Source organism: Garra rufa, chromosome 11, assembly GCF_049309525.1.
Source record: "Garra rufa chromosome 11, GarRuf1.0, whole genome shotgun sequence".
NCBI classification, from domain to species: Eukaryota; Metazoa; Chordata; class Actinopteri; order Cypriniformes; family Cyprinidae; genus Garra; species Garra rufa.
This window is the reverse complement of record NC_133371.1, coordinates 34,919,897-34,947,381: the sequence shown is the minus strand read 5'-3', so window position 1 is coordinate 34,947,381 and position 27,485 is coordinate 34,919,897. Positions and strand designations below refer to the sequence as shown.

General features: G+C 34.1%; 1 protein-coding gene across 1 annotated transcript; it reads left to right on the top strand.

Moving 5' to 3' along the window:
* Positions 1-606: 606 nt before the first annotated feature.
* On the top strand, positions 607-24,642 carry LOC141345706 (monocarboxylate transporter 2). Its single transcript, XM_073850599.1, has 6 exons — positions 607-850; positions 9,165-9,255; positions 9,955-10,216; positions 12,538-12,681; positions 14,721-15,563; positions 20,566-24,642. Exons 3-6 carry the CDS (start codon positions 9,994-9,996, stop codon positions 20,757-20,759), a joined length of 1,404 nt encoding a protein of 467 aa, XP_073706700.1. The 5' UTR covers positions 607-850; positions 9,165-9,255; positions 9,955-9,993; the 3' UTR covers positions 20,760-24,642.
* Positions 24,643-27,485: the final 2,843 nt, after the last annotated feature.

The window sequence follows — 27,485 nt, the reverse complement described above, 5'->3', positions numbered from 1 at the left end:
ACTCCAGAGTGATGAATCAAGCGTTCAAAATATAGATCAGTGCAACACACTGCGGGAGCTGTGGTGAAAAGAGCACCCTTAAAATAACCTCTAGACTGGTGCTCCAACAAATATAAAATTCACATTTAAAATATCAACCATTTATGACCTATTTACACTACTTTTTAGTGTTTTTTAAAGAAGTCTCTTCTGCTCACCAAGCCTGCATTTATTTGATCCAAAGTACAGCAAAAACAGTTAATTTTTAAAATATTTTTACTATTTAAAATAACTGTTTTCTATTTGAATATATTTTAAAATGTAATTTATTCCTCTGATTTCAAAGCTGAATTATCAGCATCATTACTCCAGTCTTCAGTGTCACATGCTACACATTGCTGCTAAAAAACAACAACATTATTATTATGTAGCAAACAGCTGAGTAGAATTTTTTCAGGTTTCTTTGATGAATAGGAAGTTCAGAAGAACAGCATTTATCTGAAATAGAAATCATTTGTAACATTATAAATGTCTTGCTCATCACGTTTGATCGATTTAAAGCATCATTGCTAAGTAAAAGTATTAATGTCTATCATTTCTTTCCAAAAAAAAGATAAACAGTACCATGAAAATGCTCAATTACACTACTTAAATTGGATGAAACATAAGCAACACACATGCAAAACAAATTTACATCACTCAGTATTCTGTATATACAGCTGTAGTAACCCTCATATACAGTAACCCTTCTGTTTTGTCTCTCATTTACATAAGTCCCACCTTTTCCTCATCATCTCGCTTAACCTGTGGGGTTTTGACATCATCACAGCAGACCAGAGGCTTAGTGCTACAACACACCTGATGGCTACAGGTAAGACTTTTTGCTTCCTCTACTGCACATATCACATTAGCACAGATATTTGCTGTCTTTAAGTCTATTATTGTTCCATCAGTGTGTGATGCTAAGCTGCAGTGTAAAGATAAGGGGGGAAGGGATGTTTTTGGTGCTGTGACACCAAATCCTCTTGAGGAGCACAGATGGTCACCATAGACACCAAAACATAACCATGATGATAACAGGGGGCACCTGTGGTGTCACACCTTATATAGATGAAAACAACACAATGGAATCGGTGTTAGAGGCAATATGCAGCAATTATTAGCAAATACTCAACAGTCTTCAGATCGCTTTTCAATTTAATCAATTTGTACCTTAAATGAAAAGTTCACTTCCAGAACAAAAAATTACAGATAATTTACTCACCCCTGGGTCATCCAAGATGTTCATGTCTTTCTTTCTTCAGTCATAAAGAAATGATGTTTTTCGAGAAGAACATTTCAGGATTTCTCTCCATATAGTGGACTTCTATGGTGCCCCCGAGTTTGAACTTCCAAAATGCAGTTTAAAAGCAGTTTCAAAGGGATCTAAATGATCTCAGCCAAGGAAGAACGATCTTATCTAGTGAAACGATTGGTTAAAAAAATGTATAATTTATATACTTTTTAACCACGAATGCTCGTCTTGTCTAGCTCTGAGTGTACTCTTTGTATTCCGGTTCATGACAGTTGGGGTATGTTAAAAAACTCCTATCTCATTTTCTCCTCTGCCTTCAAAATCGTCCTACATTGCTGTTTTACCTTTTTTTGTAAAGGGCGTTTGACCTATTTTGTACGTTCACTTGGTAAACACTGGGTCGGTACTTCTGCAGCAATGTAGGATGATTTTGATGTTGGAGGAGTAAATGAGATGGAAGTTTTTTGACATACCGTCACTGTCTTGAACCAGAACACACAGAGTTGACACAGAGCTAGACAAGATGAGCATTTGAGGCATTTGATTTTTTTTAGAAAATAACCGATCGTTTCACTAGATAAGACCCCTCTTCCTCAGCTGGGATCATTTAGAGCCCTTTAAAGCTGCTTTTAAACTGCATTTTGGAAGTTCAAACTCGAGCACCATAGAAGTCCACTATATGGACAGAAATCCTGAAATGTTTTCCTCAAAAAACATAATTTCATTATGACTGACAAAAGAAAGACGTGAACATTTAGGATGACAAGGGGGTGAGTACATTATTTGTAAAAAAAAAATTCTGGAAGTGAACCTCTTTAAAGGCACAGTTCACTCACAAATGAAAGTTTGTGTCATTAATGTCATTAATTACTCACTCTCATGTCATTCCAAACCCGTAAGACCTTCGTTCATCTTCAAAACACAAATTAAGATATTTTTGTTGAAATCTGAGGGCTTTCTGACACTGCATAGACAGCAATGCAACTGACACATTCAAGGCCCAGAAAGGTAGTAAGGGCATCATTAAAATAGTCCATGTAACATCAGTGATTCAAAAAAAAATATATATATCATTTTCATAAAATTATGGTTGAACCACTGATATCACATGGACTTTTTTAAGGATGTCCTTACTACCTTTCTGGGCCTTGAACATGTCAGTTGCATTGCTGGCTATGCAGGGTCAGAAATATCTTGAATTTGTGTTCTGAAGATGAACGAAGTTCTTACGGGTTTGGAACGACATGAGGGTAAGTAATTAATGACAGAATTGTCATTTTTGGGTGAACTACCCCTTTAAATTTAAGAACTACCTCCTTTATAATTCATGTGAATTGAACTGGCAACATGCTCTTCAGAGAGACGAATGACGAGAAAGTCGTTTACTATACTGCTTTCGGTTTGTTACTTCTGTTTACATTCAGTTTGAATTAGGAACTGAATTAAAGGGATAGTTCACCCAAAAATGAAAATGTGATGTTTATCTACTTACCCTCAGGGCATCCAAGATGTAGGTGACTTTTTGTTTCTTCAGCGGAACACAAACGAAGATTTTTAACGAAAACCAGTGCAGTCTGTCAGTCAAATAATGGGAGTGGATTGGCACCAGATCTTTAAAAGTAAAAAAAAAAACATGCACAGACAAATCCAAATTACAGTATACTACGCCAGAGCGCGTTCACGTGTAACGAGCTGGATGAAAAGCTCGTGCTCATGACAGATGGACGTGGCTGTGTATCAAAGGTAAAAATGATATAAATACTGTTCAGTTTCTCACAAAAAACAATCGTTTCGTGTCTTAGGACATCAGTGTATCGTCACGAGCCGCAGGGTGTAATTTGGATTTGTCTGTGCATGTTTTTTTTTTACTTTTAAAGATCTGGTGCCCATCCACTTCCATTATTTGGCTGGCAGACTGTACCGGTTTTCGTTAAAAATCTTTGTTTGTTTTCTGCTGAAGAAACAAAGTCACCTACATCTTGGATGCCCTGTGGGTAAGCAGATAAACATCACATTTTCATTTTTGGGTGACCTATTCCTTTAAAGTCATTCTCAATTCATTTTGAAAGCACACAAACCTGACTTCAGTGTTCATATAAAATTGCTTTAAAAGATGCCAAAATATGATTTAAATTCAGAATAAAGAGAGTCCATGTCTAATAAACCAGTTTACCTCTATTATAAATCAGCATTTTTATACTGGCCCAAGTCTTTCAAGCCTCAAATCTTATTTTATAATAAGCTCGTCCCTCTCTAGTAGGACAACTAATCCAAAAACAAAAAGAAATGTATTCCTTGAAAGAACAACACCTCATTTTCATTACATTGATTTATCTCAAAAATTGCCCAGCAGCTTTGTATCCGTGAAAAAATGAATGTACATTCTGTCTTTGATCTGGAAGAATATGCTTTGTAACAGAAGCTAACAGAGCAATTTCGGTGGAATTGTGATTTACATGATCTTTATGTTCCAAAGAGATCTTGTCTGGCTAGCTTCTCATCTTTTTGTGATACCCAGGTTTTGTAATCAACAGCAAAGCCATCTGGGTAAGTGCAGAGACACCTGTGCTTTTTGGGTGAAAGCCACTGAAGTGGATGCACTGCCAGAAGTGAATGCCCTTCTAGCAATGACAATGTAAAAACATACAGTTGAACGTCACAACATGTTATTCCACCACCACACTATGCATCTTATATTGCTCTGAACCATTTGGAGGATTAATACTTAACCTGTCCATGTCATCTAATTAGATTCATGTTGTGCGTCTTTTTACATTTTCATCCTATCTGAGAGATTGTTTAAGAATGTAAAACCTTAATATGATGAATGATGCTCACCTCAGCTAAAGCTAACCTTCTGTTTAACATTTGCGGGTCACAGCACCCAAACAGAGATTAATCTCAAAGTTATATCATCCCAGCAGTGATATAGTAACTTGAAAATCATACTGTTTAAGCTACTGTCAATTTTTACTTTATGAGACGTGTCGAAATTCATGCCTGGAAGATGAAATCATTAAACAAGACGTCAAGGTCTGTTGACCAAGGGTGCTCTGATGCATGTCCAGGGAGTAAAAGATCACAGATAATCAGGCACTGCACAATATTCGATAACTAACTAGCTGACAGCTGGTTGGTTATTAAAGTTCTTTTTAATTGGATTTCATCCAAGGCTGGACCAGCAATTAGTCAGAAAACATCCAACCTATGAAGCTTTAAACAGGACATGCTACATTTAGCTTTACAGCTGATCATGTGAGCATAATGTAAGCTATTTTAACCTTTCAGCGCTGTTTAAACAAAATGACCAGTTTCTCTAGTAACAGTTATCCTTCAGTACGGAGCCCCTTACGTCACCTGTAGAAGAAAAATAATTAATCCGTGGGGACGGTTTTGCAATTCGTTCCCTCAGTTTATAAACCGTTCTCACGAATTCTTAAACTGTTCCCTCAGTTTAACAATTCGTGCCCACGAATTTCCAATCCGTGCGCTCAGATTTTGTAAACCGTACCCTCGGATTTTGAATCCGTACCCACAAATTCATAATCCGTGCGCACGCTTTCGCAATCCGTTCCCACAGTTTGTAAACTGCTCTCACGGATTTGTGGCCCCGCCCCCAAATTCAACCAGGACACCTGTTTATATGCTGGATGCATTGTTTAGCATTTATTTTTTAGCTTTATTTTATATTAATCACCAATAGATTAGCTGCCAAAACATCATGGCCCGGTTTCCCAGACAGGGCTTAGACTAAGCCAGGATTAGGCCATAGTTCAATTAGGACATTTAATTAATTTTTATAAACATGCTAAGAAAAAAACATTACTGGTGTGCATCTTGAGACAAAATAAAGGCACTGATATATTTTAAAATCAATCAGTGCAATTTTATTTCAGTTAAAACAACTCAGACTTACATTTTAGTCTAGGACTAGGCTTAAGCCTTGTCTGCGAAACCGGGCCCATGTGTTTTAACCTATTGGTTATTAATGTAAAATAAACGATAAAAAGAAGCCTGTTTTGTAAGTGCGGTCATGGTACCAAAATAAAATAATAAGTGAAGAGCGCTGTTCAAACGGCTTTGTTTTATATAATATTTTTCAAAATATAAAATTACCTGAATTAAAAAAAAAAAAAAAAGAGTTTTGGAGAGGAGAAGGTAAAAAGCAATACAAAACAAATAATGTACAGGTTATGTTGCCATTCCTTTGCTCTCAAACTAAATGCAATGTAATAATAAGCCTTATTTAATAATAACATTAATAGTGCAGCATGTATCTAACTCTGGGTGAAAATCTTATCATAATCACAAATCCGTGAGAGCAGTTTACAAACTGTGGGAACGGATTGCGAAAGCGTGCGCACGGATTATGATTTTGTGGGTACGGATTCAAAATCCGAGGGTACGGTTTACAAAATCTGAGCGCACGGATTGGAAATTCGTGGGCACGGTTTGTTAATCCGTGGGCATGAATTGTTAAACCGAGGGAACAGTTTAAGAATTCGTGAGTACGGTTTATAAACTGAGGGAACGAATTGCAAAACCGTCCCCACGGATTAATTATTTTTCTTCTACAGGTGACGTAAGGGGCTCCGTACTTCTGCAATTATATTCAAGAAATGTCATATAAAAGTTTGGGGTCAGTAAGATTTTTTAATTACATTAAATTGATCAAAAGTGAGAGATTTCTGCTTTAAATGCTGTTTTATGAACTTTCTATGTATAAAATGGCCCTAAAACATGTGGTTTCCATTGAAATATTAAGCTGTTTTTAACATTAAAAATAATAATGAATGTTTCTTAAGCATAAAATCAACATATTTGATTTATATCTGAAGAATCATGTGACACTGAAGACTGAAGTAATCATGCTGAAATTCAGCTTTGCCTATAGGAATAAATGTTTTTATATATTTTTTTAAAAAAAAAGAAAATTATTTTAAATTGTAAAAATATTTCATTTTTAATCAAGTAATTGCAGATTTGGTGAGCATAAAATGCTATTTAAAAAAAAAAAAGCATAAAATACGACTGAAAATTAAACGGTAGTGTATATTTTTTGCACTTATAGGATTTTTTATTTAGAGAAAGTGACTGCTTACAGTTAAGATTAAATGTTAGCATATCTCTTGCAGAACTGCCTGCTGTTCTTCAGAAAAAACCTTCAGGTCCCACAAATTATTTGGTTTTTCAGCATTTTTGTGTATTTTAACCCTTTCCAACAATGACTGTATGATTTTGAGGTCCATATTTTCACACTGAGGACAACTGAGAGACTCATATGCAACTATTACAGAAGATTCAAAACACTCACTGATGCTTCAGAAGGAAACACAATGCATTAAGAGCCAGGGGGTGAAACGTTCTGAATTTGAAGATCAGGGTAAATTTAACTTATTTTGTTTTCTGGGAAACATGTCAGTATCCTCTGTAGCTTCTGAAGAGCAGTACTAAATGAAAAAAATATGATATCAAGGCAAAAAAAGAAAAATGTACACATCTTCATTCTGTTCAAAAGTTTTCACCCCTGGCTCTTAATGCATGGTTTTTCCTTCTGGAGCATCAGTGAGTGTTTGAACCTTCTGTAATTGTTGCATATGAGTCCCACCACAAAACCAGTCACTGACTTCTCATCTTTTCATCCAATGTGCTGCCACAGTAAACCAGGATCTTATATACGTGTATTATCATAAACAGTACGTGTCACGTATTTAACATGCATGTCGAGTAGCCAGTGTTCCTCTCTTTGGAGGCTGAACGTGCCTGCTCTAGTTTTTACTATCCACTTCTCTTTTTTGTGCAAACTTTATTTTAGTGTCTCTGTAATATAACTCACCATCTATTTCATAATGAATAGAGTTTAAGTGCCTGTCCAAAAGCCAAAAATTACTGCTGAATGAATCTGAAGCTGGCATTTTTTATGCACATTTGACAGTTTAACCTTCCTTTTAGGAAACACTTCCCACTTTACATGCATAAAGAGGGAGAGCGAGAACATCAATGAAACAAGTTTTTTATTGGCCCCCAAGCTTATTTAATTTTCCTTCCTTTTAATTTGTTTTTCAAACTCTTTGGTTTTTCGCTCTGAGCAGCGAAGATCAAACATCAGAGGAGGCTTAAATGACCTCCACTAATCAATAAACTCAGAGCAGTGGCTGAGAAAGGATCACTGTAAAAAAAAATAAAAATCGTAAAAAAACGGTCAAATGACTGGCAGCTTCGGCTGCCAAACAAAAACGGTAATATTACAGTAAAATATCTTAATTGAAATAAAGTGCAAAAACAATTTTTATTAAAGGTTTTATAGAAACAACTTTATTTTACAGATTTTGTCTTGTTGAATATGAAAAAAATGCATATGAAAATTTCGGACTTAAATTCCGCGTTAAGGAAAAAGATGAATACGATGACCTTGGATGATGTGATTTGAAACACAATTAAGCAGGACAACATTACTGAGTATGGAACTTACTAACAGCCTATCAAATTCTTTGGAGGTCAAAGGTTTACCCAAAAACCCTTCATCTCATCTTCAAAATGTTATTTTTATATACTAGGCACTTTGTGAGCTACTGGCTGAGAATAAAAAAAACGAAAAGGAATTATGTACCATATTGGAGTCTATCATAAAAGCTGATGTCTGTAGATTCTTGGTCAGTTACTGTGCCGTTTTTGCATAAACCAGATATAATTTCGATTATATCTGATCTTTAGAAAGTATTTTCATTGGTGTTGGCTAATGTATTCAGCTTTATTCAGTTATAAATTACATGTTTGACTTGAATGAAAGCAGTTAATTTAGATGCTATCACATGATGCACAGCTTATCTAACAAAACATGTTTTAAAGTGCTGAATGCACCAGAAAGCTCATCAGTTTTATCATAAGGAAAGTTTTAAATTATATAGAAAGCTGTTCATAGTGTTTGCTTTCATTGGTGATATGTTTTATAAGATAGGCTACGTTCAACACAGCAGGGTAAGAGATAAAGGTGATTTAGCTTATAATTAATTGTTCATTTCAACACATCTTGTTATTATGCTCTGCTATGCACATTACTGTGAACAGTAATTCATTTACAAAACAGCTTATATATGGTCAGGTCCAGAGATCATTCAAGCATTGGATCAGTGAGGTTTGGTCAGATTAGTTGTGCAACTCCTGCAGCATAACCAGATAAACACTCTTCATGTGCTCTAATACAGAGGACTATCAGGAAACAATAATGGACTGCCGTTATTTTGTAAGTATGAAAATCAATGATGCAACGAGCCAATCCAGCCATGAAATGATATTGTATTATTTTTAAAATAGAAGCAAAGTGAAGTTTATTATGCTATTTTTAATAATTCATGTACCGGAGTCAATTATTCCACTTATACTACTGTTACCACAGATATATATATGTATCGAAACATTCCTCAAGATTTTGTCTATAAAAAGCTCTTGTGAGTAGAATTAATTTCTTACACATATCATCCAACGCCATTTTAGACCTAGTAATGAAAACGCCTTTAAAGTTGTCCGAATGAAGTTCTTAGCAATGCATATTAATAAGCAAAAATGAAGTTTTGATACATTTACAGTAGGAAATTTACAAAATATCTTCATGGAACTTGATCCTTACTTAATATCCTAATGATTTTTGGCATGAAAAAAAAAATCAATAATTTTGACCTATACAGTGTATTTTTGGCTATTGCTACAAATATACCTGGGCTACTTAAGACTGCTTTTGTGCAAATTATTATTATTATTATTATTATTATTATACACTTTCTTCTTTCTTTTCCCAAATCTCTCCCTCTTAATTGAAATAGTTTGCAGCCAAGCAGGTTACATCCCACTACCTACTTGTTCGCAGTTTTGACCTTTGTATTTCTGTGTACAGTAGTATGGATATGCAGTGTCACTGAAGATGAGCCAGGCAGAGCATGGAAATGGGAATGAGGAGTCTTTTCAGCCGTCAGTCATCATGAAAGGTAAGATAATGTTTGTAATGCAAATATAAAGACCCTGCAATCCCTTCAGCTGTGATTAAATTCAGAATATAGAGGCTTTTGTATTTTAAATGGTTTCTACTAGATACAAAGTATTATGTGTTCCAATGGGTCAATGGCCAAATACTAAAGTATTGTGAATCTATACCAGTTATCACCCTGATGAAATAATCATACATATGATGTTATGTGTGAGGGGTGATATGGTCATCATGTGTTCAGCTGTCATAACTGATAACTACCATCCTGCATGACATGCTAATAGCTGTTCACACCTATACATAAACACATGAGCTATAAAACACACACACAGGAAACACCCCTATGTGCAAAATAAAGGAGACCACCATGTTTAACTGACTGACTGTTAACAATTGCTTCTGGCTGTGAAAAAAGGAACTAGTTTTCTCGCTGCTTAGGGGATAGGTTATGCATTCATTTCCTCATAGAAAAACACATGTGCACACAGCATAAGTTCAGTGTTATACAATATGTGATTACAGCTTGTAGTAGTTAATCATTCTACAGCTGTTTTGACACTTAGAGATAATAATTGATGAACTGTATCACTTTCGTCTCATGTGTTACTTGCTTCGGAGAACATGTGCTGACTAGGCAGTGTTTATTTATGCATTCCATTGATATAAAAATGGTCTGATGTATGCTGGATCTCTTTTTTAGATTGCAGATGATGCTTTGAATTTCTCTCCTGAGCTTCCAATGGAGCTACAAAGGAAGAGCCGGATAGTTCAGCCGGACGTTCCCTTGGATGGAGGCTATGGCTGGTTCATTGTGCTCTCCACCTTCCTTGTCTTCGGGCTGACGTTCGGTGTGATCAAGTCCTTTGGTGTGTTCTTTGTAGAAATTCACAACTACTTCGCAAGTACAGCAACTGCAAGCTCATGGATCACATCTATCGCTTTGGCAACTATACATTTTGGGGGTATGTGTGAATTTAAAGTTTTTAGCCAGCAGGGGGCTCCCTCTACTTACAATGTCAATACACACATTTGACTCACCTCAGTCATGGTATTGAGGGTGGAGAGTGCTGGTTATTCACTCCCCCCACCGGCAATCCCTGCCGGACCTGAGACTCGAACCCGCAACCTTTGGGTTACAACTCTCTAACCATTAGGCCATGGCTGCCCCACAATGTGGGGCATTCATTAATGTCATAAATGGACATTCATTGACTGAAATTTATTTGTTCGTAAATGTAAAAATGAAAATGTGACTTGGTATACTTATAAAATGTTTTTTAGTAAGAGAAAAAAATTAACATACGTGACCCTGGACCACAAAACCAGTCATAAGGTTAAATTTGACAAAACTGAGATGTATACATCATATGAAAGCTCAATAGATAAGCTTTCTATTGATGTATGGTTTGTTAGAATAGGACGATATTTGGCCGAGATACATCTATTAGAAAATCTGGAATCTGAGGGTGCAAAAAAATCAAAATATTGAGAAAATCACCTATAAAGTTGTTCAAATGAAGTTCTTAACAATGCATATTACAAATCAAAAATTACATTTTGATATATTTACAGTAGGAATTTGACAAAAAATCTTCATGGAACATGATCTTTACTTAATTTCCTAATGATTTTTGGCATAAAAGAAAATAATTTTGACCCATACAATGTATTTTTGGCTATTGCTACAAACATACCCCAGCGACTTAAGACTGGTTTTGTGGTCCAGGGCCACATATATTTGTTATAATTAAAAATTTATTTACATTTAAATAAATACGTAAATAATACTTAATACATATTTAAATTATTAAATAATATTAAATATAATATATTATAATAATTAAAATCAATATAATCAATATGTTAATATTATAATTTTATTTAACATTTTTTTAAATTAACAATAACAAGTTTTAAGTATTATGTAAGTTTTTATATTATAAATGTAAGTATTATTTGCACTATAAGAACTCTTATTTATTATTAAGATGCATATTGATACAAAGCAAATTATACATAACATATTATTATTATATTTGTTTATATACAGTTTTTAAAAATAATTATAGTATTTTATATTTTATATATATATATATATATATATATATATATATATATATATATGTTTTATTATTATTTGTCACCGTTGCCAGATCTTATTTATTAATACACATACTAACACACAATTATTGTCATCTTTTAATATTTGTTAGAGGCATACTCATATTGTAGTATATTTATTTTTGTTTAATCACTTTTTCTAAAATATTGAAGTATTATTTGTTAATATCCCCTTTTAATACATTAATAAATTTAAAATATTATAATTTAAACAATTTATAAATTATATTTATATACATTTATTATTATTTGTTGTTATTGCCTGATATTATTTATTAATAAGACGCATATTGACATGATCATTGTAATCTTTTCATATTTGTCAATATGCATAAATTTATTTTCTTGTTTATTAATAATTTTTGAAATATTTAAATATTACTTGTTAATATCTTTTTTAATCTACAATAAAATATAATAAAATTCATAAATATAATATGTTTAAAATAATAAATATAATACATTTTATACATTTAAAAGATTACATTTTATAAATTATAACATTTATGTGATATATTTTTTTCTCTCTCCATATATAAATGTATTATTATTCGCCTTCATTGCCTGATATTATTTATTTATTACATCTGTTCTTGTATAATTATTTTCTTATTTATTAATCATTTTCTTTTTTTAATCTATTTGCACTAATGTTATTTTGCACAATTTTAATACAAAATCTAAGCTGTAAACACTTTAGCTATAAATGAAGGTCTGGTAAAAATGATTATCACATTTGATGTGAGGAATATTTCTTAGTTTATATTAATCGTTTAACCTAATATTATTTTCCACAATTTTCACACAAAATCTAAGCTGCAAACAAGATGTGATTTGCGAAAAACTTGTTGTTGCACTTGAAAACTCTATGTCACACTTGATCTTCTGTTGTCTGATCTTATTTGTGATTAAGATGCATGCCAACACACAATCTCGCCTTAATCTTGTAATATTTGTTAGAGACACGCTCATGTTCTCTGGCACCATCAGACTTTTAAACATTATGCGGCTAAAATAAATCTAACAGAGCAGGGGACTGAGAGTTTTGTTCTACCATTTCTCTGTTTCTCAGTACGATAGCATTACTGGGTCTGACAGAGCACTTGGTTCCTGGGGGTACAGTATGTCATGACTATGTGCTTTGTGTTTGTCTGTGATTCAGCCCCCATAGGCTCTGTATTAAGCGCGTACTTCGGCCATCGGCCAGTGGTCATGGCAGGAGGTCTGCTGAGCAGCATTGGGATGGTGGCTGGGTCATATGCCCAGGATCTGCTACAGCTGTACATCACTGTGGGGTTTCTTACAGGTAAGAGCGCAGCCAGCAGAGGTGCATATGGCTGTGCTTGCGTGCTCATGCACACACATTCACGCTTACAGTGTTTCAATGTGGATTCACAACTTGAAAAGGTCATTAGCCATTTATAGAAATCTTATTCATGAACCACTCAAATTTAGGAACACAGCAGCGAATATGATGAAACAGGAAAATGGTAGGGAGAAAAAGAAAGAAAGACATTTTACCCAATTTATTTAGTTCATTATAACTATTGGTGCATTTAGTCAAACTATTCATTTTTTACTATATTACTTGTTAGTTACTTAAAGGATTAGTTCACTTATTGAACAAAAATTGACAGATAATGTACTCACTCCCTTGTCATCCAAAATGTTCATGTCTTTCTTTCTTCAGTCGTAATGAAATTATGTTTTTTGAGGAAAACATTCCAGGAATGTTCTCCATATAGTGGACTTCTATGGTGCCTGCGAGTTTGACCTTCCAAAATGCAGTTTAAATGCAGCTTTAAAGGGCTCTAAACTAGATATGAATGGTCTTATCTAGCAAAACCATCTGTTATTTTCTGGAAAAAAAAGTATTATTAACTATTATCTGTTAGTTTTACTTTTTGAATCTTTTTGCACTGATGTTATTTTCCATCAAATCTAAGCAAACACTAAACACTAAAAATGTACTGATTTTGTCTGACCAATAAAGAATACTAATGAAAATAAAGAAAGAAAAAAGGAGGAAAGAAAGAAAGGGAAAATTTACCTAATTTATTTTGTTCATTATAACTATTGGCACATTTAATTAAATTATTCATTTTTACTATATCCTTCTTAATTACTTGTTATTTAGCAAGTAATTCATGTAGTTTCATGTAGTCTTAGTATTTATAATACTTAGTATTATTTTAAATTATTTTACTAATTAGTTATTTTTCTTTATTTTTGTTTTGCAATTTTATTTTATATTTCTATTATATTTTTTATTTTTAAAAAGCATTTTATTTGTATTATTTATTTTCATATTTTTATATCTATATATTATTTTATCTGTTCATTTTACCTCTTAATCTTAGTCTTGACTTATTTTTTAATTTATTTTACTATTTCGTTATTTTGCTTAATTTTTGTTTTGCAATTTTATTTTATATTCAAGAATTTTTATTTTATTTGTAATATTTATTTTTGTATTTATTTATCTATATACTATTGTTTTACTATTATCTGTTACTTCTTTAATCTTTTTGCGCTGATGTTATTTTGCACGAGATCTAAGCCACAAATCTTAAAAATTCACAGATTTTGTCAGACCAATAAAGCACACTAAAGAAAGAAAGAAAGAAGGAAAGAAAGATATTACACAGCACAACTTTAAACATCTTTTTCAACATTGAAAATGTTTTTTGAGCGCCAAATCAGCATATCAGAATGATTTCTGAAGGATCATGTGACACTGAAGACTAGAGTAATGCCTTCTGAAAATTCAGCTTTGCATCACAGGAATAAATTACATTTTAAAATATAATCAAATATATAACAGTTATTTTAGATTGTAATAATATTTCACAATATTGCTGTTTTTACCATATTTTTGATCAAATAAATGCAGCCTTGGTGAGAATAAGAGACGTCTTTTAAAAACAAAAAATCATACCAACCTGAAACTTTTGAATCATGGTTACAGCAGCAGCACAAGTTACAGGTTAAGTTCAATGACAGCAGTTTTGCATGGCTTGAGCATTGCTAATGAGGGGAAAGGGGGACTAAATACAAGAGGCCCAGAGGCATTGCGGGACCCTTAACGATCTGGCCTACAAGGGCCCACTCGATTTCTACATAAGGGAAAACCTTGTGAAGCTACTGGCAATCCAGTGTTTTGCAATTAAAGTGTATTCGGACATTCAGCGTTACTAGACGGTCTACTAGCAATACTGTTGTCCATTTAACCAGTGGCATTTTTACCCTTGAAAGATTAATGACTTGTCAGAGGAACAAATGCTTGCTCAGTGTATATCCACCTGCTTTGCTCTCTGAATGTCCTTTTTGTTTCGTCCTCTGCAGGATTTGGCTACGCCCTGACCTGGACCCCTACTGTCACCATGCTGGGCTGCTACTTTGACAAGCGAAGGCCAGTGGCCAACGCTCTGTCCAGCACAGGAGAGTGCATCCTCACCTTCATCCTCACCCCATCCTTCCAGTTCATGGTGAATCAGTATTCCTGGAGGGGAGCCATGCTGATCTTGGGAGCACTGCAGCTCAACTTATGTTTGTGCGGAGCTCTTCTGAGACCCCTCAATACACAAGTACCTCCTAAAGCACTTGTAGAGGAGAAAGAGCACGAGCTGGAGCTGTTATCTCAACCTCACATAGAGTCTAGAAGTTCAGAAAGGTCAGACTTGAAAAAACTAGATCCACTGAAAGTCAAAATCATTCGTTATGTAGACTACACGCTTATCACTAATGCTCGCTTCATGGTCTACTCGATGTTTGGTATCTTCACTTCTCTCGGTTTCTTCGCTCCAGCTCTCTTTCTGGTACCGTACGCCCGCAGTCAAGGAGTGGAGGAGTACCAGGCGGCTGCTCTTATGTCCATCTCTGCAGTGCTGGATTTGTTAAGCCGGGTGTTTTTCGGATGGGTTGCTAATTTGCGGCTGGTAAAGACTGTCCATCAGCTGATTGTCTCAGTGCTTTTGCTGGGCGTTGTTCTGCTGTTCTGCCCACTAGCGACCACATTCACCCAGCTAGCCCTGTTCAGTGCGGCTTTTGGACTGGTGTACGGAGCGACCGTGGCCATTCATATCACGGTGCTTGCGGAAGTGGTGGGCGTGGAGAGGCTGGGGAGTGCTTTGGGCTTCTTCATGCTCATCCGCTGCAGCAGTGGCCTCCTTGGACCACCTTTGGCAGGTGAGATGTTTAAAAGAAATTTGGTCAATAGACTGTCCTAAGCAGCGGCATCAAAATTATTATATTTGTGATTTATTTATTTTTCTGTGTATTTGTATATTAATTTATTGTGTGTAATTTAATTACAAATATAATATAGTATTCAATTAGAATTCATTTAATATATTATATCTGTGCATAATTACACACTCAACAAATAAATGTGTTTTTGATCCAGTATAAAAAAAAAACAAGTTAGTTATTTTATATATACAGCTGCAATCAAAATTATTCAACCCCTTTGACCTGCAAGACATTTTCCTGCAAAGAACAACATTTTGCGAAAACAATTCAACAAAGGCATCAGTAAACTATTAAAGAAAGTCTATTAATACACATTTGAGTAGTTCTGAGAACGTAAGTGAATGAATAATGAAAAAAAATTGAATTGGCTCTAAACATTTATGTTCAAAATTATTCAACCCCTGAAAGTAAATTAGGTGTAGAATCTTTTATTCTTTAAAACCACCAATAAACACTGCCTGGAAGTGCTTAGATGCTTCTGTCACCTTTCTGCTGCAATCTTGGGCCATTCCTCCCCTGAAAAAGCTTTCAGATCACTGATAATCTTTGGTTTTTACTTTGCCACTGCTTGCTTCAAATTCAACCATGTATTTTCAATGAGAATTACATCTGGAAACTAAACAGGCCACTTAAAAACATTCTATGACTGATTCCTGAACCAAGCGTAAGTAGATTTGAATGTTATACTTTGGGATGATTGTCCTGCAGGAAAGTCCATTGATTATTAGCTTCAGACTTTGCACAAAAGGCATCACAATGTTTGCCAAAATGATCTGATACTTTAATAAATTAGTTGATCTGATCAAACATTTTATGATATTGTGCTTTTTTGTTCAACAGCCTCAAAGATTTTCTGGTTCAACACACTTTAATCTAAGGAATACGACTGCCAGCTGTGTCTTTAGGAACATGTAATGTCTTAGAAATCTTCATGTAGTTTTAGACTTTCTAATATAGCAAACTATTTCTTCTCTATTGATTTTGCGTGAGCTCTGTTGACCATATTTGCTACTCATCTTCAGCACATGCATGGGCTAAGAGTATACTATGTGTAACACCCCAAGCTAATTCCATTTTTAATAAGTTTGTAAAGGCTTAAGACAATTTCCTTACCATAAAAATAACTGTCTTAAAACAGCAATGTTGAATAGGGGTTGAATAATTCTGACATAGCTGTGTTATTAAAAAATCCTATAACTCAAAAACATTACATTATTGACATTATTACTTTTAATTTGCCAGAAAACTGTTCAGAAAGAACAAAAATCATTTGTAAAGTACTGCAGTCTCTGGGGGGGTTGAATAATTTTGATTGCTACTGTATATATATATATATATATATATATATATATATATAATTATTATATTTTTTACGCATAATTGCGCACTCAACAAATAAATATGTTTTTGATTCAGTGTAAAAATTTATATTATTTTATATTTGTGATTTATTTATTTTGTATATTTGTTGAGTGTGTAATTTAAATAAATCACTAATATATCATATAACTTTTATAATGAAATTTATAAATGTAAAAGATTACAATTTATAAATTCTTACATATATATACACATAAAATACTTTTTAATTAAATAATTTGTCTATTTTAATTATAATATACATTTCTAATTTATTATATTATATTAATTATTATTTGTGTGTAATTACACTCAATAAATACATTTTGCTCCAGTATAAAAACAAGAAATATTTAATATTAGTTATATTATTTTATATTTGTTATTTATTTGTTGAGTATGCCGTTTAAATAAATCACTATTATAATATAATGTAATAATTTTTAAAAACTTATTTGCATATTATATTATATTTGTTATATATATCTATATATATATATATATATATGTGTGTGTGTGTGTGTGTGTGTGTGTGTGTGTGTGTGTGTGTGTGTGTGTGTGTGTGTAAAATATTTAATTATTTATTTACTTGTGTGTAATTTAATCACAAATGTAATTTATAAATTAAGATTTATATAAATTAAAATGTATTATATTTAATAATATTATATAATATTTATTGCTCCATTCTATAAAACAGTAAATAATTTATATTAGTTATATCATAGTATTTTACATTCGTGAGTTATTTGTTCATTTATTTTTTGTTTGTGTGTAATTATGAAGTTTACCACCAGGGCCTGCATAGTTCAATATGCAATATTATTACAAATAGCTTGCTGAAGCTACTTTATAGTCTGACATTGTACAGAAACAAGATGTCCTGTTTCATTGCTCTTTATCAGTCATCCTAATGCATACCCTTTCCTCGTCATATTTCTTTGATGAGGTTTCTCATTAATGTCCGACAGGACTTAATTTACAGTAATACTATGTTATCTTCCCATAACGCATTGCCTATCAGAGAAATGCACCCGGCTATTGTGTTAATTTCATGGATTATTGGTCACTGCATAAATGGCTTTTCCTGTTTCGATAGCAGGCCACGCTTTAACTGCCCTCGCCAAATTTAAACCATTTATTTGAGTTCAATGGCTGTAATTTTTCTGTGGCCGCTGCTCAGTACAAAGAACACATCACAAACGGTAGTGTGATAATACATCAGCGGAGCTCTACAAAACTAGCCAATAAATCAACAAACAAACAACCGGCCAAGAACAATAATGTATATAATAGCTGTAATTGATTGCTAAACAATAAGCTCTGAAAGGAAACTTCAAATAGATAGTTCTATAATGTTAAAATAATGCCATTTTGCTCTTACCTGAAAGTTTTTATCCCAAGAACATCTGCCAAAACATGGCACAAGTTGGAAGAGTTCTCACCCCAAGCAGCCAAAAACCTCTTCCACGCCAGCAACACTAAATCATCCAGAAAAACGTCATCTGTCCATTTAAAGGCATTGACTGCCAAAACTATGTTCATATCTGTATTAGCAAGACTGATGTCCTTAATATGAATCTCCTGGGTTTTTAGGCCATTAAATAGAGCACAGATTGATGTTTGGGAGGAGAGCAGAGCCTTTATTTTAGGCACTGCAGGTTAAGAGTGTAGTCTGCTGGGCTCCATAAGTGCCGGTGTAATTACACCATAAATTAGCTCTGCAGCAGTTTTTCTCACTGAGTTTTAATCGGGTTGGAAAACTCCTTCACTGTGGCATTATAAAAAACGACTCAAATAATCACTGCGTCACTGACTTCACAGGCGCTCTGTTCCTTGGTGCTTTAATTGATTGATCATTTAAAATAAATGTACGGAGAAATGTGCATTCAGAAAGCAGCTTGGACAGAAAACGTGAGGTGGGAAGATGCACGAACAACTGCGGGCTAATTAGTGGTGCTTGGGCAAGCGTCACTGTTATGCACAAGCAAGCATCCAGAACATCCCATTGCATCCGCATACAAATGCCCTTGCAACCACCAACAAAACACTCTACATAGAAACTCTACATAGTCCACAAGATAAAATAATAGTTGCATTTATAAAAATGACCCTGTTCAAAAGATTCTTAATACTGTGTTGTTACCTGAATGATCCACAGCTGTTTTTTTTTTTATTAGTAATAGTTGTTCATGAGTCCTTTGTTTGTCCTGAACAGTTAAACTGCCTGCTGTCACTGTTAAAAAAATAATTTAAGTCCCACAAATCCTTTTGTTTTTCAGCATTTTTGCGTATTTGAACCTTTTCCAACAATGACTGTATGATTTTGAGATCAATCTTTTCACACTCAGGACAACTGAGGGACTCATGCAACTATTACAAAAGGTTCAAACAGAAGGAAACTCAATGCATTAAGAGACAGGGGTGAAAACTTTTTGAATTTGAAGATCAGGGTAAATTGAACTTATTTTGTCTTCTGGGAAACATAAGTATCTTCTGTAGCTTCTGAAGGGCAGTACTAAATTAAAAAACTACGGCAATTTAGGCAAAAGAAGAAAAATGTACACATTTTAATTCTGTTCAAAAGTTTTCACCCCCAGTCTCTTAATGCATGTTTTTCCTTCTGGAGCATTAGTGAGCATTTGAACCTTCAGTAATAGTTGTATATGAGTCCCTCAGTTGTCCTCAGTGTGAAAAGATGGATCTCAAAATCATACAGTCATTGTTGGAAAGGGTTCAAATCCACAAAAATGCTGAAAAACCAAAGAATTTGTGGGACCTTAAGGATTTTTCTGAAGAACAGCAGGCAGTTTAACTGTTCAGGACAAACAAGGGGACTCATGAACAACTATCACTAAATAAACAACAACAAAAAAGCTGTGGATCATTCAGGTAACAACACAGTATTAAGAATCAAGTGTATGTAAACTTTTGAACGGGGTCATTTTTATAAATTCAACTATTATTTTCTCTTGTGGACTCTTTTTTATGTGAAATATCTTATTCAGTAGGGATGGGACGATAAATCGATTCGTGGATCGATTCTGAGATCTTCTGAATGCATCGCGTTTCTCTTTGGAATCGATTCTGAGTTTGATTTTAACAGCAGATGGAGTTCTAATCTATTTTTTGTCCACACTTTAAAACGCTCACGAAGAGGAGTGCTGAAGAGCACAAAGTCCCTTTAAGGTATTCTATAGTCTTTGAGAGCACTTGACAGTGCCATCTGCTGTTCAAAACCAAGATCAGAATCAATTTAAGATAGAATCGCGATGTGTTCGGAAATCTCAGAATCGAAGCTGGATCATTTCCTGATTCGCGTTGCAATGATTTATCATCCGATATCCGATATCATCCGAATTATTCAGGTCAGAACTAAATAAAAAATAACATGCATTTGGTATGATCCCTCTTATTTTGCTAAAATAATTAACACACCTTGCAGAATCTGCAAAATATGTAAACTTATGACCTCAGCTGTACATCTTGGATGGCCTGACGGGAAGTAAATATTCAGGAAAAAGGTAAAAATTTAACTTGAAGCTTAACTGACAAGTAATATTTTCTACTCTTTCTACAGGAATCTTCATAGACAAAATGAGTGACTACGGCGCTGGTTTTCTGATGGCAGGCGTGGCTTTTCTCATCTCCGCCCTGTTTTTGCTTGTGTTACAGCAGATGGACAAAAATGGGACAGAAAAGGAAAAAGACTTGGAGAATGGGAAAGGATGTGAAGATCTGAATCACAGAAATTCCAGTGACAGAAAAAGTTAGTAAGAGGAGGCTATAGCATAAAGTGTCATTTTTCACCGCATAATTAGACATGATATAGGTGTTGACAACATGGCCTCATGCTGCTGACATGCACTGCCTGTCCATTCCTGAAGGAAACACTCTGTCTTAATGACGCTGAGTGAACAGACATTTCCCACCTAAATGAAGCATTTGATGGATTCTGGGAAGTCTTCTTAGCCTTGTAATGATGGCACTGCAAGCAATATTTCATTAGATCTATTGCTCTGGAAAATGGGCACTGCCTTAATGGACTAATGGAAGCTGACTCAGTTTAGCTACAGCCAAAGATGATCACATGCAGTCAAGAACAATACTGCCATATCTTGTGTTTGAGAATAAGTAGTCTAATGTGTAATCTAAAATTACACAAATTGAAATTTGGGTTCAAAACATGATTTTATTCAAAGCTCAAAGGTCTGGATGTCAAATAAGTCTCACGGTTTTAGAAAACATTTAATTTATCGCCCTCTAACGGTGAGAAAATGCAAATGCAGGACGGATGGCAACAGTGAAACCATTCTATTTTACATGGAGCAACTGTCACATCAATCAGTGCAACAAAAAAAGTTACTGAGTGCGCATTTAAGCATGAAAAAGTCATCAAAGTGCATTTTGTTTTGCAAAAAAACATCTTTATCTTGGATCTGTGGGAGATGAATGTCTTTCCGAAGGCACAGACTAAAAACACAGGCACATCCTGCTCAAGAAAACCACACGATAGATAGTAGTGTCTATTTCTTTCCTGTTTATGCTGTGTGATGAAACGGTAACCGTTCAAAGCCAAACTGTCTTTATAAGATATCAAAGCATATTTCTCATCACTCGTCTCTTCACAATAATCTGTTCCCAACATCTGCACTTTGATGTGTTTTATGCATGCTGGTCTGTGTGGATCACAGATAAATGGCTTTCCGAACAGATAACAGAAATAAAATTCAATATGCTTGTTACTTCCCATGAATCTGAGAAAGCAAACATTGTGCTAGACAATAAGATACTGTAATAATAAAGCTTTCAATGGCATACAACTGGAAAATTCTTCACATTTTAGCCTATTCACATGCATAGTTTTGACTTTGCCTTATATTATATTAGTTTGTCATCTTTTAACTTGTTTTCCTTTACTTAAATAAGTACTGAGTCTGACAGAAACTAAGCACAAATGCTTACAAATACAAGGAAACAGGCCATCACTGTATTGAGATTTATAAACTACTATTTTAAATGAGCTTTTATTTGTATATTTAGTCATTTTATAATATCTTAATATCATTAAGATATTAAGTAAAGATCAAGTTTCATGAAGACATTTAGTAAATTTCCTACCATAAATATATCAAAACGTAACTTTTGATTAGTAATAAAGCATTGCTAAGAACTTCATTTGGACATCTTTAAAGGTAATTTTCTCAATATTTAGATTTTTTTTGCACCCTCAGATTCCAGATTTTCAAATAGTTGTATCTCAGCCAAACCATACATCAATGGAAAGCTTATTTATTCAGCTTTGAGATGATGTATAAATCTAAAAAAAAAAAAAAGACCCTTATGACTGGTTTTGTGGTCCAGGGTCACATTTTACTGTAAAAAGGAGTTATCACTTTAAGCAGAAACTCAACATAGGCCATTATATATTGTTTTTGACGCTTGAACCCATCAGTAAATCCCAAAGAGAAGAAGAAATAATGCTGTAATGAGAGAAAATAGGACTCACGCTGTCTTCCTGTGACCTGAGCCATCCTTTCTTTTAAACACGGTTGAGGCGATGAGTCCTTTGAAGTCTGTAATTGGAAACAGTTGATGGAGTTAAGTGGAATAACGGATCCCAGATCCGTTTCTCCAGCCGTATCTCCCTCCACCCGTAAAACCGGGCCTCTTAACTTTGACCTTGGTGTAGTCCAGGTTAGGCAGTAAGCCCAGAAACAGACAGCTGGGATGATGCATGATGGTAACATTCAGTGAAGCCTCAGGATGAGATAAAAACTGATTTAGACTCAATCTAATAATAAAGACAAAAGGAAAACTACCTAAGAAATTGGACAGCAATGACAACAAATTGGAAATCTGCTTGTCCCTGAAGAGAAAATTCAAAGTGGCAGAACACCTGATTAATGTGGCAGCTCTTTGAAAAGTAAGAGACGATAATAGGCACAGACTCAGCAAACATAACCTTTCAATAGAGACAAGCAAACACAGACAGGCTTGTATTTCTTCAGAAAAATGTTTCCCAAAAGCACCATATACCAATCTACTTAGTCTTACAATACTTTAAGAAAATGCACCCCTTGGTAGGCTAATACATACTGCACCAAAAAGTACAGACTGTGCTCTTTCTACACAAACAATGAGATAAAATTAGAATAACGTTGTAACAAAAGTGGCATCTACAAACAAATTAAGCCAAGGTTCCAAGATTTTTAGCAGATTTTGGGCTGGGTTAAAAAATATATATATTGATTTTTCGATTTTAATCGATTCTCATTTTTATGAAACGATATCGATTTTTAAATCCCCAGAAGAATCGATTAGTTTAGCCTGTTCTCAGTTAAGGAGGAACATTTTATCGCACCTCCATTCAATAAATCGCGATTAGGTTTGTGTTTGTTACTTTTGATATGAAACAAAGTCTTAGATTTCAAATTCTGTTTATTTTATTACATTATTCGAAGAATAAATACGTTACCGTTTTGGCGCCGTTTCTAACGTGGAGTGACCGATCGCTGTAGCGCCTCAAGAGAAGCGGCAGACGACAATTGATAATGTCATCCACCGTATTACCAGTTTCTGCACAAAGTAAACATGGATAAACATCCGAAGGTATGTTAAAAGAAGTAGTAAAACTTACCGAAATCTGTATTCTGGCTCGTGTAATTTCTTATTCAGTTTTTTAACCGCAGAAAGACGTAAATAGTTTGTAAACAATGTCACGTAACGTCACATTTACCTCAGAGAAAACATATTCTGTGATCATAAACGTTAACCACCTAGAAAAATCAACATTTTCCTAAATATATGCACCATATAACATATTCATTATAAATTTTACTGTGCTTGAATATTAAATTTGAATAAATCTCTTAAGTTTTTATGACAGCCACCATTTATGACAAAACCAGCCATAAGGGTCACTTTTTTTCTTGAAATTAAGATTTATACATTACATGAAAGCTGCATAAATAAACTTTCCATTGACGTTCGTCTTAGAATAGGACAATATTTGGTCGAGACACAGCTATTTAACAATCTGAGGGTGCAAAAAAAATCTAAATACTGAGAAAATCACCTTTAAAGCTGTCCAAATGGAGTTTTTAGCAATGCATATTACTAATCAAAACTAAAAAAATTATATATTTACAGTAGGACATTTACAAAATATCTTTATGGAACACAGTCTTTACTTAATATCCTAATGATTTTTGGCATAAAAGAAAAATCTGTAATTTTGACCCATACAATGTATTGTTGGCTATTGCTACAAATATACATGTGCTACTAACGACTGGTTTTGTGGTCCAGGGTCACAAATATCTAATTTAAAGTTAAAGTAAACTTGTAGTTTAGTGTAGTATTATAATTATATATTATAGTAATGTTTTAACAACTGACTCTCATATATATTTTACAGCATTAGTTGAGAGATAGAGAGAAAATTTGCCATGTGCATGATATATCCAAAATAATCTATATTAAGTCAAACCAAAATCAGAATTGATTTGAATCGTGAGATTTGTGTCAAAATCCAGCACTTATATTCTCACTAAGTGGGTTACTTTTTTCTGTGAAACACAAAAGATATTTTGTGAAAGGTTTTGGTGACCATTGGATTCCATTACAGAGATAAAAGAAACATACATTTTATGTTCGACAGAAGAAATAAATTCATGTTAATAAATTCAAGTTTTCATTTTTGGGTGAACTGTCTCTTTAAGTGTGGCTTTTGAGGCCATGTACATGGATTATCATGCCATTTAACCTTCTCCGTTTGAAGTTTCATAAAAAGTTCTGTCAGTGGGATATGTATTATGAATGAAAAAGATGCAGTATGCAGTGAGGCCAGACAAAGGAGACATACTGCTTACAGAGAGAGTGAACTTCAAAGCAGCGAGGAATCAAAGTTGGAGAAGAAAAATCTGGAAAGCTGGAGGGATTATACTGGATAATACCCAAGAGGTGTAGTTCTTCTCCTTTACCTCTCTTTTACTCTCTCTTTCTCTCATTTTCTCCCCTGTTTTGGGTGGGCCTAATGGGGTCAAAAGAGAGGGGCTGTCCTAAACAGGAGTGAAAGGAACAGCTGTGGAAAAGTTGGAATGAACCTATGTGAACCGATACAGCTTTAATATGGAGTTATCCAAAGGAAATTCATTTTTTTGCAGGTAAATATTTAAAGGAGGATAATTCTGCTAGCACTGGTTGAAAGTTTCATACAATTGTGTAACATTCAAGTGCCTGACAACACACACACACAAGCCTGCATCACCTACATGCACCTACATGCAAGAATCAAAGGTATTTGTTTCAAAGGAAGAGACATAAAACGGGAGAACAGAACTTGCACACATCATAGCATTTTTTCTTGCAGATTTATTGTCTTTCTTTCTGGAGCACGGTGAGGTCAGGCCCCTATTTTCTTTTATCCACATATAAATCATGAAAGCTTATTTCCACAATACACCAATCATGCTGTACAGAAAATAAAAGGACAAGCAACATTACAGCACAGAAACATGCTCAGGTTTTTCTCACACATCAGATTGAATTTTATGGTCATGTGGTTCATGTTTACTCAACAGATGCTGAGATCTGTATGATCACTATAAAAGTTTTCATTTCATTGTGAGGCTGTGTTCATGGTCTGATCTTTGCAGATTATAGCTTGAGCAGGTATGAGACTGACAGAGCTTCACAAAAATTGCAGATCAAAGGAATCAGAGCAGCTGTACGTCAGATGACACATGTGCATTGACTTCATTTATTGCAGTCCTGCCATACAGGTGTTTTTATGCAGATTTTTTCATTAGACATTCTTTCTTACATTTGTTATTAATTTATTCTTTAAGTTTTATGCATTTGAGTGAAAAAAAAAACAGAACTGTGTACTTTTGTGTGTAATTGCGATTTAAATATTTCTGACACGGAATAGAAGAAATAGCTGAATAAAGTCTTTGGGAACAAAAAGTACTCTTGTAGCTTCATAACATTACCGTTGCACCACTGATGTCACATGGACTATTTTAATGATGTCCTTAATGCCTTTCTAGCCTTGAACATGTCAGTTGAGTTGCTGTCTATGAAGGGTCAGAAAGCTTTCAGATTTCATCAAAAATATCTTAAATTGTGTTTTGAAGATGAACGAAGGTCTTACGGGTTTGGAACGACATGAGGGTGAGTAATAATGACAGAATTTACATTTTTGGGTTACCTATCACTTTAACTAAATTCATTTGAAAGAATTAGTAAATAGGGCCAAAAACACGTTATAAACCATGGGTTAAAGAAAATCTGGACTATCTTGTTTCAAAGTTTCAGGCTGCACATTCCTATTTGCATATTTGCTGTGTTGCAGGTTGGTCTGGTTTTATTTTCGTAGTAGACAAGCGTGATATATTTTTTTTTTAAACTACTCAAAGAAAACATTCCAGGTTGGTATTTTTACAACTTTTCTAAAACGTTTTATTTTGGTTACATTATGTTTTTTTTTTTTTAAGAAACGTTTTAAAAACGTTTTTAAAACGTTGTACTACAACCTAATTGCAACCAAAATACAATGTTGTAAAAACGTTTTGTGTTTGCTGGGTCAATGATTGGACGAATGGTGCAGGTGTTTACATAACGGCTCTACCGTTGCACATCCAAACTGTAGCCTAACTTACTATCAAGTTTTTCCCTGAATGCAATTTTCGGTGGACTATTAAGGTAAGAATAACAATCCATTCTTTACGCCAGGGGCCCGTTTCAGAAAGGAGGTTAAGTGAAAACTCTGAGTATGTTAACCCTGAAATGAGGGAAACTCTGGGTTTTCGGTTTCAGAATGGGAGGTATGTTAAACCTGAGAAAGCAGAGTAAGTCAAGCCCGTTTCTGAAAGAGAGGTAACTTATACTCAGAGTCAATTACCATGGCAACTTACTCTGTGAACCTAACCTGGTCGGGAGCAGGTTTTCTTCGGTAAACCCAGAGTTTCTTTCGGTCTCCTCCCCCTTTTTAAAGCGCAAGTGATGTTTAAATACATCATTCATTCATTTATGCTTCAAAAATGCTTTTCTTAATGAGTGTTTTGGAATGTAAATTTAGTGCATTTTACTTAAAACATGAAAAATAATCTTAATGCAACTGGAAACAAGATTATTTTTCTTACCCAATTGACAGATAATATTCAAAATAAGAAAAATACACTTAAAAGATTAAATAAACACCTTACACTGTACACTGTAAAAAAAAATATATAAAAAATGAAATAAAGTGCAAAAACAATAATTTTACAGAGAGAAGTTTTTACAGAAAAAAGTTATTTTACAGATTTTTCGTTGTTTCAATTATGATATTTAACTTTAATTTTAAATTTTTTGTTTGGCAGACACAGCTTCCAGTCATTTGACCGTTTTTTTACGGGACCTTTTTTACAGTATAAAACCTTTATTTTACAAAATTTCCCTTGTTTCAGTTACAATATTTCACTTAACTTTGTGGTTTTTGTTTGGCAGCTGTAT